The sequence below is a fragment of the Bradysia coprophila genome, unplaced genomic scaffold (genome assembly GCF_014529535.1).
Source record: "Bradysia coprophila strain Holo2 unplaced genomic scaffold, BU_Bcop_v1 contig_235, whole genome shotgun sequence".
Lineage (NCBI taxonomy): Eukaryota > Metazoa > Arthropoda > Insecta > Diptera > Sciaridae > Bradysia > Bradysia coprophila.
The window spans coordinates 999059-1014479 of record NW_023503496.1 but is presented as its reverse complement, the minus strand read 5'-3'; the positions used below and the strand labels follow the sequence as shown (position 1 = coordinate 1014479).

Here is a 15421-nt window from a genome sequence, read left to right as displayed (position 1 = left end):
CTCTTTCTCTTTGGTACACAAAAAAAGACAGACGACCCCAGTGTATTATATTTACAAAACCTTCAGTTGTGACTGAAATATAGACACTCGTGTAAATTACGGTCCTCGCTTCGCTCTGGCCGCAAATTTCACAATCGCAGGAATGGTAAAATATTCTGTTTGATTATTGGAATAATACATTTAAGAAAGATTCAGAAATTGGTTGAGAATTATTCATCTTATATTGCCTACTAGGAATGATGGTATTTGACGTTTTTCACAAAATTTCATACTTCTCAACTATATAAAGTTGTTAGTCAACTTTGAACTTTGATAGTCAAATATCAACTTCGTAGCAGTTCACCATAAATCGCTTGTGTATCGCATAAGTCTTCCAGGAATTAACCTCTTCTATCAACCAGCGCGGCACTTCGTCATCGGTATATTTCTCAACATTACGATAAGTTTGCATCATATTCATTCATTCGTTCATTCATATAAAGAATGTCATCGCGATTTTCATTCAGTTCTTACCAGTCAGGCAGGTTGATTAGATAAATATATTTCTTTTGGTTGTGAATTGACTGTGCAGTATAGTGTATACCGAATATGAGATTGCGTCATTCAGTGCAAGAAAGAAAGAAGAGAAAATTAATTGAAATTACCAAAACTTAGCGATCATGTTTACGCATTACCCGTCGACGGAACAGTTCCGTCATGTGATTACCAGTGTGAAAAGGTATGCGGAAAACCGTAGCGAAGGGTTACCAACGTTAAAATTCGTTGGAACCGTTAAGTTGCACGGGTCCAATGCAGCCATCGGCTTTCACAAAGATGATGGTCACTGGTGCCAATCGAGAAACAACGTCATTACACCGAAAAAGGATTTCGAGGGATTTGCAAAATCTCTCAGTCCAGTGGCTGATCAATTCCTCACCGAATTCATTTTACCGCAATGTCCAGCGCTCCGTGAACACTATGAATCGGGTCGTAGAATTGTACTGTTCGGTGAATGGTGTGGCGGCAAAATTCAAAAGAATGTGGCGATATTCGGGCTGCCGAAAATGTTCGTCATTTTCAACGTTCAACTGTGCGATGATGAAACTCAAACCACAGGAGAGGAGCCTGATGACAGCAACGACGACGAATCAAAAAACCCTAGGGTCTGGCTTCCACCGCAACAATGGTCGCATATCAAATGGCACGAGAAATCCATTTACAACATCTACGACTTCCCAACGTACGACATTGACATCAATTTCGAATGTCCACAACTGGTGCAAAACAAACTGATCGAAATCACTGAATCAGTCGAAGAACAGTGTCCAGTGGGCAGTCATTTCAATCGCACTGGTCTCGGCGAAGGTGTTGTCTGGACGGAATGGGAAAAATCGAACGGAAGTTTAGTGTTCAAGGTAAAGGGAGAGAAGCACTCAGTTACCAAGGTCGAAACGTTAGCAGCAGTGGATACTGTCAAATGCGAAAATCTTCAAAGTTTCGTGAATTACGCTTGCACCGAGAATCGTATGGAACAGGGACTGGAGTATATGCGAGAGCAACAATTGCCGATTGAAATGAAAAATTTTGGTGTATTTATGAAGTGGCTGGTCGGCGACATTGTGAAAGAGGAAAAGGATACCATGGACGCATCGGATATTAACTCCGCGGAGGTTGGTCGATTAGTTAAAAGTAGAGTTCTTCCGTGGTTCAAAAATCAATTGTAGCTTTGGTTGCTCTGCGAAACTTTGCTTCTGTCGATTGAATGCGGCAAAATACGAGAATTCGCTGGAGTTGAAAGTTTAAGCCGGAAACACACGAGCAATTTTGCGTTGCTGAAAACGACAATTGTGCTGCGTTTTCCACTATTTAACGTAGCTACAATAAGCTTACAATGGAAAACGCAGCAGAACTGTCGATCTCAGCAACTCAAAATTGGTCGTGTGTTTTCGGCCTCAGAGAATTGACGTTTCACGACAATCGTGAGTTTGTGCTCAAGAATTGGTTTTATGAATTTTTCTTTAAATTCCATTCACAAAATCGGTTCTGATCGATTATTTTCCTAATTTCCATAGTCATTTCCTTTAGAAATTCTCTTAAATTTAAAAGTTTCATGGTGGATATTGTGTCGCTAAGTTTCGCCCAATGTTAACCCATTCCCTTTAATTTCCCTAATTCGTTAAGGTTTTATCAAAATTTAGAGAAACACTGTGCTCATACAGCGACCAAAAACATTCTACACGATTAAATCTACGCATACATACCGCGTCGTCGACATCAAATCAATAAACGTGCAGATGACGATTTGAATCACTGCGTTATAGTATTGTAATTTGACAGATTCTTCTACAGGAATTGCAATTTTTAGGATCCCTAATGAGTATCAGGTTCACTCACGCAGTATTACCGCAGAAAGTTGCATAATTCATGAAATTCGGTTATCCTTCACATGACAAGAATTGATGCTTCTAGCATCGTACTACGATTTTGCTTATGTCAAATTGAGTAAAATTTACACCGTAAACTGTAAACCAGTATAAAAGTGAAAAATTGCATGGTACGCTGTCGTTGTTGACATAAGAAATATTGTACTACTATGACGGGTGCTTTGCATCGATTAAAAAGTCAGTGTCAGCCTAAAAGTCAGTGTCAGCCTAAGTCAGTGTCAGCCTAAGTCAGTGTCAGCCTAAGTCAGTGTCAGCCTTAGTCAGTGTCAGCCTAAGTCAGTCTAAGTCTCTTCCTCTCTAGCATCTTATTGAATGCGAAGGAGGGATGCAGACGAATCACGACCAAGGGTTTGTTTTAATTTTTCCATCATAATGCTATGTTGTCATGTGCAGCATCATAAACCAATTCTTGCGTTTACTACGCTCGAATGATTCGTGCGACTTGATACTGTAAAATCTGACTGATGATGTCAGAAATGAAAGTTAGCCAGGTTTAAAAGTATTTTCGTACCAAAGCAATTTGTATGGAACGGAGATTAAGGAAATGAATCAAAATCTAATTTTAAGTTAAAGAGAGTGAGTAAAAGAGAATGACTCAATTTGCAGTAACGATTCGTAAGAGCTAATTTGTGGCAATTTCATGTGCAATTTTTTGAATAAAAGATTTCCAAAATTATTTGTATTTTATGATAAATCGCAAAGACTAAAGTCTATTTTACAGTGCAGCCACTCGCTAAAAGACAAATTGGACCACGGAATATTGGCAGTTGTGAGTCTCGCTTACTATTTGGGATCATACGGTTCATGCCACTTTTTTTTAACACAAAATCATTGCAATTGTCTCAAAGCTACTTTAAGTATATTTATAAACATTGAATGTAACGCAAACACTCAACGGATCACAAACTTTACGGAACCCAAGTTTCGGAGTGAATATAAAGATTTGTTATGTTATACAGTTGCATCCGTGACGTTTGGCGTAGTAATGTCGTTGGAACTGCGTGGGTTGAGTTTTGGCATGTGTTACAATCTAAACAATTTGACTTGTGGCCAACGTTTTGAAAATTATGTTCACCGGAAACTAGGGTTTCGTGAGTTGTTGTGGATTCGCATTACCTTAAAGTGACACCCATAAAGGACGTACGAAATTCAGTGTTGCCATACATATCTTAAATCATTGATAGCGCCGTAAATATGAATTTCTGAGCAATAAGATGTACACCCTCTACTCCAAATACCCGCCACAGAGCATAAATTAACTTCCAAAAATGAATACGTCTCGAGTCATAACACTGTCTGGCAACACTGAATTGCGGGCGTCCTTTATGAATGTCCCCTAAGTGCTCCACACACAAAGCCCGCCTTTACCGGTTGTAGTAATAGTCACGGGTAAATAACAGAATTTTTATTGTTCGCTATCAACACAAGAAACATTTGAACGTCTGACCCAAACCGAAAGCGTTCGAAATCTTTTCACATTACTCATTCACCATATCAATCGGCTTGTAGTGGCTCGCCACATTGACCGTCCAATCCGACTCGAAGCCTTGCGTAAATTGTTTGATAAATCGATAGTTACAGACGGATATTTTGTCGCGATATTCCGGCAGCATTCTGGATTCGAGGAGACAAACAAAAAAAATTTGTAAAAAAACCAATTCGTTCATCGACCTGATGGTATTCCCATTACCCAACATTAAGCGGTGGCGGATTACCATTGTCTTGCATCTCTTTCAAACCGCGCAGCACATGGAAGACCATTGTAATTTCGACGAAACGCTTCTGAACACTCTCGTTACTCTCGTCGAATATGACGCCAACCTTTTAAATCGAACTTGCGATTTATAATGGAATGTCCATCACACACTTACAAGGTACACAGGAGATCAGTCGCTCACCTGATACGGAAACGAGAAGTAAATGTCGTCCTTATTGACAGCCACTTCATTCCTCTGGCTCACTGACATCACGGACAGATTTTTCTTCAGCTCATCCAGTGCCTCCGTACTGACCAGACCCTCTAAAGACTGTAGTTCTCCTGAAGCGAGAGCTGTTGACACAACCTAAACCGCAAAAGAAACGAACACAGTTCATTGGGTATACTAGCCAGCAATTGCCGATCTAGACGGAGAGCCTAACAATCTGTAGTCTTTGATAGACTACATTTTCCAAGTTGGAATACACAAGAATGGTGTCATCTACAACAACAAACTATGAAGGAAGGTTCAGCGGAAAACCTTAAGCATTTCCTTGATCCGCGGTCCGCAACAGTCTTGAGCTCTCAGTCTAGGGCACACACATATAGTAGGTCAGACCCACCTGCAACGCCTGTTTGGTTCCATCCACAAAATCCGGCATATTGAACTCCTGATCGAAATACGGCCGTATGATGAAGTTGACTAAAATCCAATTTTTTATTGTCTTCAGCAGCGATGGCCAAACAAGTTTTGGGAAATCCATCAGTGTTGGCAATTGTGCTGACGGTCGATGGTCGTCGTTGGTGGAGTATTGCCGGTAACCGTTGGGTATTAGCCCATAGCGATCGTTTGTTTGGGAAATTGCATTTTGTGTGGTTAGACAGGACAGGTTGCGTGTATGGGTCCAATGTGTGTATTTGTTTGTAACAAGTCCGAATGCACTAGCTGGTTGATTAAGGATGGTTAAAATGGTCCTTGGAGCGGATGTTATGCACTTTTTTCGGCCTAATTGTAGAACAGACGATGCCATAGCGTAGGGTATATTTGAACTGAAGTTCGTTTGACAGATGAAAGACATAGGTGTTTGTGCATGTGGTGTATACGTACACAATGGCAGGTTTCGTGACCTACTTTTCCGATACCAGCAACGTTGCTATTATTGACACTTTAGTTGCAAACTGGCAACACTATCAGCAAAGAGCACGATATGTCAAAAAGACATGGAAAAATGAGAGAGAGAAATGAGATGACAACTTGCGAGAGAAATGAGATGGCAACTTGCGATCATTGCATTTTCATAGACGCCATCTACAGTGCATCTCAAGTACCAATAGTCTGCTTTCTAAGCCTTCCGCGTTTTTAATATTCCCAAAATCAATACATTGGAAGTCATTGAAGCCGATGACATTCTCTGAAATTCGCCGACTTGAGTACAAAGTTGTCTTCAGTGTTACTGACATAACACCGTTCCTAACATTACCAGAGGGAATATTTGGAAGCTGATGGTACTAGAATAGGTTTTGCATTTCCGCCGTTAATGCTAGGAGCAGTGCTATGGTAAGTGATATTAGATTAGCAAAACGACGATGCAATCTGTGGCGCTGGTCATTCTACAATCGAGTGACTTGAATTTTCGTCAATCCAATTAAGCGAATGTTTGCTCGAAATTTACCGCTTCTGTTTTAGTGTCTCTGTCTCTACTAACTTCTGCTACAACCAATTTTCAACAACCCATTTACCACTTCTACTCATGTCGTACACTGTTTCTCCACACCAAGAAGCCGTAAAACAGCTGTTTCAATCGGTTGATTGTGTGCGTGTGTACACACTGCATGTGTTGACACAAACTCTTCGGTATTCGAAATATAAATAAAAATATTGTCAAAACGTAGACTCATGTGTGCAGCAGTAAGTAGTCTTATGCAAGCATTCAATGTTCACGGTCGTGCGGACACAATAAGAAATTTTAAAGGAATTTTTGACTGAGTGAGACACGGGCTCGAAAAACGTTTTTCTGTTTATTTCTGTTCCGTTTCGCGTGTGTAAACAAAAGTGTTGTCGGTATCGACATTAATTGTAAATTGTCTATCGGTATTTTGGCTGTGATGTCGGGTCAATCGAAATGAACATCACCGCCGCGTTCCAATAAAAAAGCATTCCAATCTAATAAAATCAAAAAAAAAATCGGTTTCATCTAGTTCGCACGCAATTCGGTATTAATAGAATAATGAGTCAGAAGCCGTTTATTGCTCTGTTTCCGAAGCCACCTGAATTCAACGATGAAGTGGTCATTAAGGGAAAAATTAAGGACAATGCATCGGTGTAAGGAGACGAACCATTAATTTTCTAAATTGTTTTCCGCTAAAGAAATTCTAATTTTTCCTTTCACTCTCACACACAAAAAATTAGATTTTCCGTAAATTTCTGTTTGGACTGCTGTCCGAAACCGTCCTATGTTGCGTACCATTTCAAGACTGTGTTCGATAGCAACAGTGTTGTCCACAACTTTAAATCGGGAACATGGCAGGATGAAATTCACGAAGAAAATACATGGATCGATGGTCCGGGTAAGTTTTCGGTCCTTTTTTTTTGCTTCGTTTTCTGTTTTTTTGTTTTTGTTTTTTTTTTTGTTCAAATCAAAACTCTTATCGGGTGTATGAATGAAGTACTTCCAGTGAAATAAAAATACTCATTGAAGTCATCTATCTTTCTGTAAGACTCGTCTCTGATAAGACACCATAACACATTCCATTGAACGGTAAATGAGTGCAATGAGTACTTCGATAAATGTATACAATTGAGAGAGGTCCAGTCACAGGGAAACGTATGCGATCGCGTTTATTAGTTTCGAAAAATCCTTTGGGAGTTTTATGGGGATAATTTGTAAAAAGTCCTTCATTTCCCAAAAAAAAGATCTTCCGGCATCGTTCGGATGACCATGAAAAATCATTCAAACTTTCTGGACGTTCTCAATAGAGTGAGGAATTTGTTCTCTCATTATTCGTTCGTCAAGCGAGTCGCCACCGGTCATCGGTGGGTTTAGATTTTTTATTTTTACAAGTTGCCACACATGTATTGGTATACATTATAACCCCTGAAAATCCGTCCCCCGACCCGAAAAGGACCTCTCACACGCTAAAGAAGACTTTCAGTCCTAGGTAGAAAATATTTCAAAATTTCGGCAGATTTTCTCGATTTTCTCAACAACAACAAAAACTTAAAGCTAGGCAAGGCAGTGGTAACAGCTCAAAATTTTTAGCGTTTTTGGACGAACATCGGACATGGGACATGGCATGTTCACATTTTTCTTATCCATTTTGAAGCTTTACGGTGTTTTGACCTGTGTCAGCAGACATTTGACCTGACCGTTCAGGTCACGTCAGATAAATTTAGGAAGCAAAACTTCCTGATCATGGTTTCATTCCAATCTGTCAGGCCAAGTTTCATTTATTCCCGTGAAGAATTGCCAAAATCAAAAAGTGAAAGTCACTGAAAAAACGCCCAGAAATATAAAATTTGTCTTTTTGGCGTTTCTTTACGCTTTGATGAATTACCAAGAAAAATCTCCAAAGAAAAATCGAGTGTGAAGAAACACTCTGTCAATTTTTCGTAGTAATTAAACAATCAACCAAAAATGATGATGATTTGGTTCGATGCTAAGGAAACTATCGTCTTACGAAAGGTTTTTTTTTTTTATTTCTAATGCGTTCAACATTTTAGTCAAAAATATTTGATTATATGGAATGTCATTGAATGTTCCGAACATGCCAGTATAGCTCCGAGAATAATTCTTCTTCATTCGAAGTACTGACAAGCAAATTTGATTTAACGTTATTCAAGTGGTGGCAGTTCATAATATGCTCTGATGTTTGATCATCAACGTTACAGAAAGTACATTTCGGCGATGTTACAACTCCAATGCGAGCCAAATGTTTATATAACAAATCATGTCCTGTCAGTCTTCTGAAATTTGCAATGTAGATCTTCCGGCTGTTCGATATTACCGACTGTTGATTTATACTCGACCAAGATTTTGTTTCGGATATATTGTGTTGATGATATTTGATCGTTTCCGCCACATTCATTACGAAAGGTAACGTAAAACCTTTTTTATCCGATTTATCCGACAAATAATTGTCAAATATTATTCGTGAATGGAAATTTGTCTATAAACAATCAGAAACATTTAATTATCGAAACCAAAATACTGTCAACAACTAGAGCGTGTGTGTCCAAAATATGGTACTCCGGCATCTCTCACCTTCTATAATGACAACCTAGTAGAGTTGCGTACGCAGGCCCTATCTTGGAAAATGTGTTATACTGCTTGGTTGCAAATGCTATGGTACTACAGTCTTTGTCAATCAATCAAAAACGTATTTTTTCACTTTAGCGTTTCTTCACACTCTGGCGATTTTTCTTGGCCTTTCTTCACTCTCTTGTTTTGTGAAATCGCCAAGAAAAATCGGCAAAGTTGTGACGAAACGCCAAGAAACATAAAGAACTGAAAATTTGTCTTAATGGCGTTTCTTCACACTTCGACGATTTATGAATCAGCCAAAAAGAAGAAACCCTCAGACAAATCACCAGAAAACGCCAAAATGTCTTGCCGATTTGACTTTGGCGATACTTCACGGCTATGTTTCGTTTCATTTAACCTGGAAATAAAGATTTTTCAAGTAGCCCACCAGGTTCCAGGTCAGTTCATTTCAGGGACTATTTTTGAGAAATCGGATTTCTCAAAATTCTCAGACAGACAAAAAAGTAACCAGAGAACTCGTACAGTTGAAAAAGAGTAAGAAGAAGTAATTAAAGCCTTCGATATTCAGTTTTCAAGTATTTATCAAAACTAGCTGTCTAAATCAGTTCCAAAAACGTTTAATATTGTCTACAGATCATTTTCATGACCTTGTTAACGTCAGACACGATCCCAACTGTCAGACATGTCGAAAAATATCGAATGAATAGGTTTGTTCCAAGGCCATATGAATTGTCAAATTTCATCCATAGAACCATAACCTCAATAATATTTCTGTGTAAATCGCGTAGGCGACGTTGCTCGATTTGTATGAAATATCATGTAAGCGACGTTGCTGTGGATGAAATTGTCGTTGTTCGGGTTGTCAAAGTTCGTGTTTACAGTTACTTGGAACAAACCTATTGAACGAACGATTTTCATATAAAAATCAGTAAATTGAACGCAGTTAACGTCAATTGATTGAGGTTAAGGACTACTTGACGAAAAATTAAGTGTGGTTACGTTGACAAGTACCGTATAATGAAAATGATCTACATCGTTAGGCGCGTGACAAAGTTAATTTTGAGAAATTAAACGAAATATTTCTCAAATTTCTCAAAGAATTCTCAAAATTTTCAAAAAAATTTCTCTAAAATAGTCCCTGGTTCATTTCCTGTTTTCAAGTTTTAGGTCAATTTCAAGTCAAGTCTAGGGATGGGCGATATTGATATTGATAATCGATTATCGATTATCGATAAATTTTTTTATCGAAAATTATCAAAAATAATATCGATAATCGATAATAATTGATATTTCGATAATTATCAAAATATCGATATCTCGATAATTATCAAAATATCGATATTTTGATAATTATCGAAAAATCGATATTTTGATAGCTACTCTAATATGAATATTTAGATAAATCAATACAAATGCATGCAGTTTTCAGCTGTAACTCTTCCATCTTTCCATTAGGATGATGATAAATTGGAAAGATATCTCGAAAAGTTGCTGAGAACAGTTTTCAATTTCTTCACAGTAACATAACTTTATGAGTATCAATTATTTTCAGAAATATCAAAATTTGATAATTATCGAAATATCGATATTTTGATAATTATCGATACATTGATAATTATTGATAATTCGATAATTATCAAATTATCGATAATTCGATAATTATCGATAATTATCAAATTATCGATAACGATATGATATATCAATTATCGATAAATTGTTTTGATTGATATTATCGATAATATAAAAGGTCTCCTATCCCTAGTCAAGTCAAAATTGGTCATATCGGGTTCAGGGCAAGACAGGTTCAGGTATTTTGAGATTAGCTTTTCCAAGCTTAAGTCATAGCGAAGGTTCATATGGGGACATCCACAAAATCCACAAAGGACATACGTTATTCAGTGTAACTAATAACTCCAAAAATACAAATTTCTGAGTTGTAAAATGTGTGAACGATACCCTTCAAATACGCCCAGGGCATAAATTTAACTTGCAAAAATGAAAACTTCTCACGTTATAACTCTGTCTGGCAGCAGTGAATTGTGGACCTTCTTTATAGATGTCGCCTATCATATAAGGAGTGAAAGAAACGAGAGAGCGTTGATTTGATCGAGTAATACCATCCTCATTATGTAGCGTTAAGTGAATGTGTGGCGGGAATATGCACGCTCGTACACCTCACCACAAATTCAATTTTTCCAAAATTTTCTTTTTTGCAGGCCAATCGTTCGTACTAACATTTCTGTTCACCGATTCCGACATAACTGTGTACACCGAGGACCAAGGACGATGCTACCAATACGCATTCACACACAAATTCGATATCAACGACATTCGATCGGTGCAAATCTGGGACGACTACGAATATGTCAGCGAAATCATTTTTCGAATGAAGAATAATTGACGGCCGCATTAAGACGCGGATGTTAGTTTTATGATCATTTTTTGTTTGAAATACCAAGTGGACCTTATACGCGCGCTTAGGGTGGCTCGAAATTTTGGTATCACATCACTGTTCGGACAACATCCGAATGTCTTTTTATTTTGTTTTTTGATGCTTGTTGTGATTGCGGTTCACTCATTTAAAGGGACAATAAAATCATCGCACGACTCAATCTCTTGTCGGAAACAAAACTGGCACCTTCAATACTGAGGTCATTCCTAACCCTCTGGTCTCGCTACGGTTCAGCCAGGATTTTTTTTTTTGCACTCAAATGATTCCGAATTTACCGATTCTCATGAGACAAGAGACTGTATGCCATCAAATCGATGCCATTAAACCAGTCGATTAGTCCCATTTACATTATGGAAATCATAACCTAGACTAGACAGCAGACCAGTCTAACATTCTTAAATTTTATGATACCGAACCGAAAACCGATATCAAAATCCGGTTTTTGTATTTAAATACGGAATACCCGATTCAGGGAACCGGTTCCGCACTGCATTTCCTATAATAAATTATTGCGCGATGTTGACGCTATTGAAATGCAAAAATGTGCAACGACAACATAGCAAATAGTTATTTACAATACGGGACGGCATGTGTTCTCACTGTTGTAGCTGGCCAAGGACCACGTTTATTAAACAAATGCGAACACTCCCTTCTTCGACACACCCATAATTCAACAAGCTTATAGACGCCTAGAGTCCGCTTTCACAACTAACAACGACGTGAAAACTGCATTTTCGCTCTTAATGCATGCAAATAACTTATTATGTACACTAAGTGTCGTCGTCAGGCATGTTTGATAGTTTGCTCGGCGATTTAATGATATTCACAGATTTTGTGTGCACTCACGAAGTTGAACGACGCTCGAGTTTGAATAGAAATATATTTTGTTTGATCAGCAACACTAATGCATTGCGATGCAGTTAAGTCAGGGACAAGCTGCTGTGTAGACTCGGAACGAAGTATTAACCACCCGTGGCGGTAATGTTGAAAAATGAGTTGATCGTGTCGAGTGATAGAGTGTGATTCGGATGGATTGTTTTGATCAAAATTGTTCGAATTACAAGTGCAAATGGCTCACAGTCAAGATCAATTTCATTGCAAAGTGTACGAAACAAATTGCAATGCATTTAGTATTCAATCGTGTGTAGTCATTGGTCAAGTGGCATTTATTTGTTGTCACGCGTTTATTACATAGCGCATGGCGGAATCTGTCCTCCAATTTGGACTTATCCTTTTTGAAGAGACAATGAAAATTAGTGATCAGGGCCTAATATAAGCGGAAAGTTTCACTAAATTTCGCTAACTTTAGTGAAAATTAACGAAATTTTGGTGAAATTTGCTGAAACTTTTCGCTAATATTTGATTGTGTTAGTGATGGTGATTAGGGGCCGTTCATAAATTACGTAACTCAAGAAGGGGGTTCAAGGATCGCGTGACAGTCACAATTTTTTTTTGTAAAATTTAAGATGAAAAATCGATTCAGTTGACCAATGGCTTGAATCGTCTAAGTGTCAATTATGCTACAAATCGCCCGTGTGAAAATAATGTCAAATCTGTGTGTGATCGTGATGTGCAGAGTAGTGTATGTGACGATGATAAAGGAATCCCGCGAGATATCAAGGTGGCTCATTAACCATTTCTGGTATGTTGTTGAAAGAGCTATGGACAAGGTTGATAAAGAATGACGCCATTCAGATGTGCGCCATCTAGCAAGTTAGTTCCAATATTAAAGAGACAGACGTAGGGGTAATCTGGCAAACCATACAAATTGATGGTATGCCAGATTCACCTCTAAGGGGCGAATCTGGCACAGTCATGACTTCTCGTTACATGTAGTAAAAGGGCGCATACTATGATCGCGTGTGCCAGATTCCCCGATGCCATGCGACAGTAGAGAGATGCTAATATGACGACTGTTTATGCCTGATCTGGATTTTTTGTGTGATTGGTTTTCGTACAAGTTCTTTTGTAGTAGTGCCATAATGTCGCGGAACTGTCAACTTCTGGGACACTTGGTATTTTTATTAGAAAAATCTAACTTGACAAAAATACAAACTTTTCGTCAAGTTAGAATTTCTTGTAAAAAACCAAGACTGTAAACTTTCGGTAGGTCACACAGATACACTAAATAACCTCCATACAAACTACACACACACTCTACCCCGTAGAGTGTGTGTGTAGTTTGTATGGAGGTTATGTGACAGTTGGGATCAAAAGTCGGTCTATTCCATCTGTCAAAGTGACGTTTAAAACGTCAAACAAGATTTTTTATGTGAAATGTTTACAAAATCGTTTATTTTTCCTCAATGCAATTAGTGGAATAGAATTATGAAAAAATTACCGATTTTGTAAACATTTCACATAAAAAATCTTGTTTAACGTTTTAAACGTCACTTTGACAGATGGAATAGACCGACTTTTGATCCCTAATGTCAAATTTAAGATACACGGGTGACACACCACAGTTGACGATAAAATGGCGGTTGTCATACAAAAATTCACCTCCTGTGACGATTCTCGTCGACGTGACGATGTGATGAATTTTTTTGTTTGTAAAATCTTCAGAAGTGGTGTGTTCCCCCGTATCTAATAAAATGGCGATTTGAGTGACATCCCCAAAGTTTACAGCCTTCAAACAAACCAAGTGTCACAGAATTTGACAGTTCCTCGAAGTGATTTATTCAATCAGTAGATTGACTAACGAATTTTTCGATAGTAAGCCAGTGAAGCACTGGAATGCATCACTAACCCTACTCGAGCTGGCGCCAATAATGACCATTTTAGTAGTCGAAAAATTGAGAAACGTTTCTCTCGACATACAGTTCGTAATTAAAAAAATAATCGAGCCACCCTAGCGCGCTGACACAATAGGCAAAAAAGAGCAATTTCATTAACCATATTCATTGATATCAATACCAATTTATCGAGCTATTTATACAAATGTAAACACACTCAAGAGATTGAGCATTTTCTGAAGCATTACACACCATAGGCTATTATAACTTATTGTATTAACACATCATCAATCAAAGTACCGCACGCATAATGGCAACTAATAATTATTATATTTTTTCGTAAAAATTCCTTTTGTTCCCCCAGTAATTTATTGAAATGAAGAAAAAAAAAGATTTTTAAATTTTAAGTTTCTATTATTGTTAATCGGACGCAAGAGAACGACAAGTATTTTTAAGAGAATTTTGTTCTAGTAAAATATTTCCGAATAAAATTACTTATCTTTCGGTACATGTACGTTCATATATATGAAGGTGGTACACATAGCCGACATAACCGTACGCGATGTGTGAGATAAATGCGTTGATGTTTTAGTAATTCTACGCACAATGTCATGGCCTTGACACGGTCCCTTTTACTTCCTGTACGAGCGCATGAATTAACTTGTCATATGATTCAGAGATTGGTGGGCGTATCGTGGTGATGTCTGACGGCCTTGAAGATGATTGATGAGCTAGACAGAGCTCAGATCGTAAAAGTTTCATGCATGACGACGACTGTTAGTTTTTAACGTTCATATGATAACAAAAGCTTTCGGAATTCACTGTGTAAAGACGGAGGAGTTGGATCATCGCAGAGTGATTGAGAATATCTTTTTCCAGAAATAATTAAATTGTAAGAAGGCTGTCTACCACAGCACTGCTTCTAGCATATAGGAAATATTGGGAGGCTGAGAAACCAAAGTCGGTAATGTGTTTCTTTTGTACGCACAGATGACTTGTTTTGATTGTGTGATTCAAAACATACAGACATAACATACAAACAGTCCTAAGCTCTTATTACTAAAGCCTCCCACGATCCTTGTCAAAACAGTGTTTATGCTGGGAGCAGGCTGGTGCCCTTGGATTAGATGGGAAGGGGGTTAGCCCAGCACCTAAGCCTCTAGTGGGCCTGTTGTGTTATTGCACAAGTCACTTGATCATATGAATTGTGATTTTTCATCATATCTCTTCGGACTCAGATAGCTCACAAATCGACCGTGTAAACGTCCCATACGTTGTGAATTCTCTAAGCCATGAGTAGTATGCGAAGACCACAACCATCACTAATGACTCATGTATTTTCCCAATGAGCGACTAGTCGATCATAGATGGCGCTTATCCTACAGTCTGTTGTATATTGTGAATTGTGTCATTGACATTATGTCAATATGGCGTGATTGTTGCGAAGAAATCGAATATTGGATTTCTTTGAAATTTGCGACTTTGTTACGGTCGTACAGCCATTAGATAACTAATAGCGAGTGCTTAATCACCAAGTGATTAGAATAAAACCAGGCAAGCATTTTTGCACCGGGAGTCGAACCCGGGACCTCTTGGGTATGAGTCCTATGCTCTACCGATTGAGCTACCTGGACCTGGTGCCCTTAGTAGTGCTGTCTACACATTAATGATTATCATTAGTACTTAAAACGTGCTAATCCAGAGCATACCATAGGGAAACGCTGCTCGAAAATGTTAGTACATAGGTTTTGGTATGATTGTATTACATTTCGTAATTCGTACATTCGTAATTCGTACATTTCGTGACGGGATGGCTCAGTGGTTACGTACTAGCCTTCAACCAAAATGATCCG

General features: G+C 38.3%; 4 protein-coding genes across 4 annotated transcripts in view; 3 read left to right on the top strand and 1 right to left on the bottom strand.

Annotated features, from left to right (window-relative positions):
- The first annotated feature begins 659 nt into the window (after positions 1-659).
- LOC119077263 lies at positions 660-1703 on the top strand. Its single transcript, XM_037184410.1, has one exon. It carries the CDS (start codon positions 660-662, stop codon positions 1701-1703), a length of 1044 nt encoding a protein of 347 aa, XP_037040305.1.
- A 2110-nt stretch (positions 1704-3813) lies between these two features.
- LOC119077416 (m-AAA protease-interacting protein 1, mitochondrial) lies at positions 3814-5221 on the bottom strand. The gene is made up of 4 exons (XM_037184628.1): positions 4743-5221; positions 4322-4486; positions 4114-4244; positions 3814-4037 (listed from the first exon to the last, which is right to left on the bottom strand). The coding sequence occupies exons 1-4, from the start codon at positions 5196-5198 to the stop codon at positions 3902-3904; spliced, it is 888 nt and encodes a 295-aa protein (XP_037040523.1). The 5' UTR covers positions 5199-5221; the 3' UTR covers positions 3814-3901.
- A 701-nt stretch (positions 5222-5922) lies between these two features.
- On the top strand, positions 5923-12915 carry LOC119077437. The gene is made up of 3 exons (XM_037184653.1): positions 5923-6442; positions 6530-6687; positions 10598-12915. The coding sequence occupies exons 1-3, from the start codon at positions 6348-6350 to the stop codon at positions 10780-10782; spliced, it is 438 nt and encodes a 145-aa protein (XP_037040548.1). The 5' UTR covers positions 5923-6347; the 3' UTR covers positions 10783-12915.
- Positions 11733-15421, top strand: part of LOC119077377 — a 30360-nt gene continuing 26671 nt past the window's right edge. The window contains exon 1 of the mRNA XM_037184568.1: positions 11733-11811. The gene's annotated coding sequence lies outside the window, so the exon portion shown is untranslated. The remainder of the gene's footprint in view (positions 11812-15421) is intronic.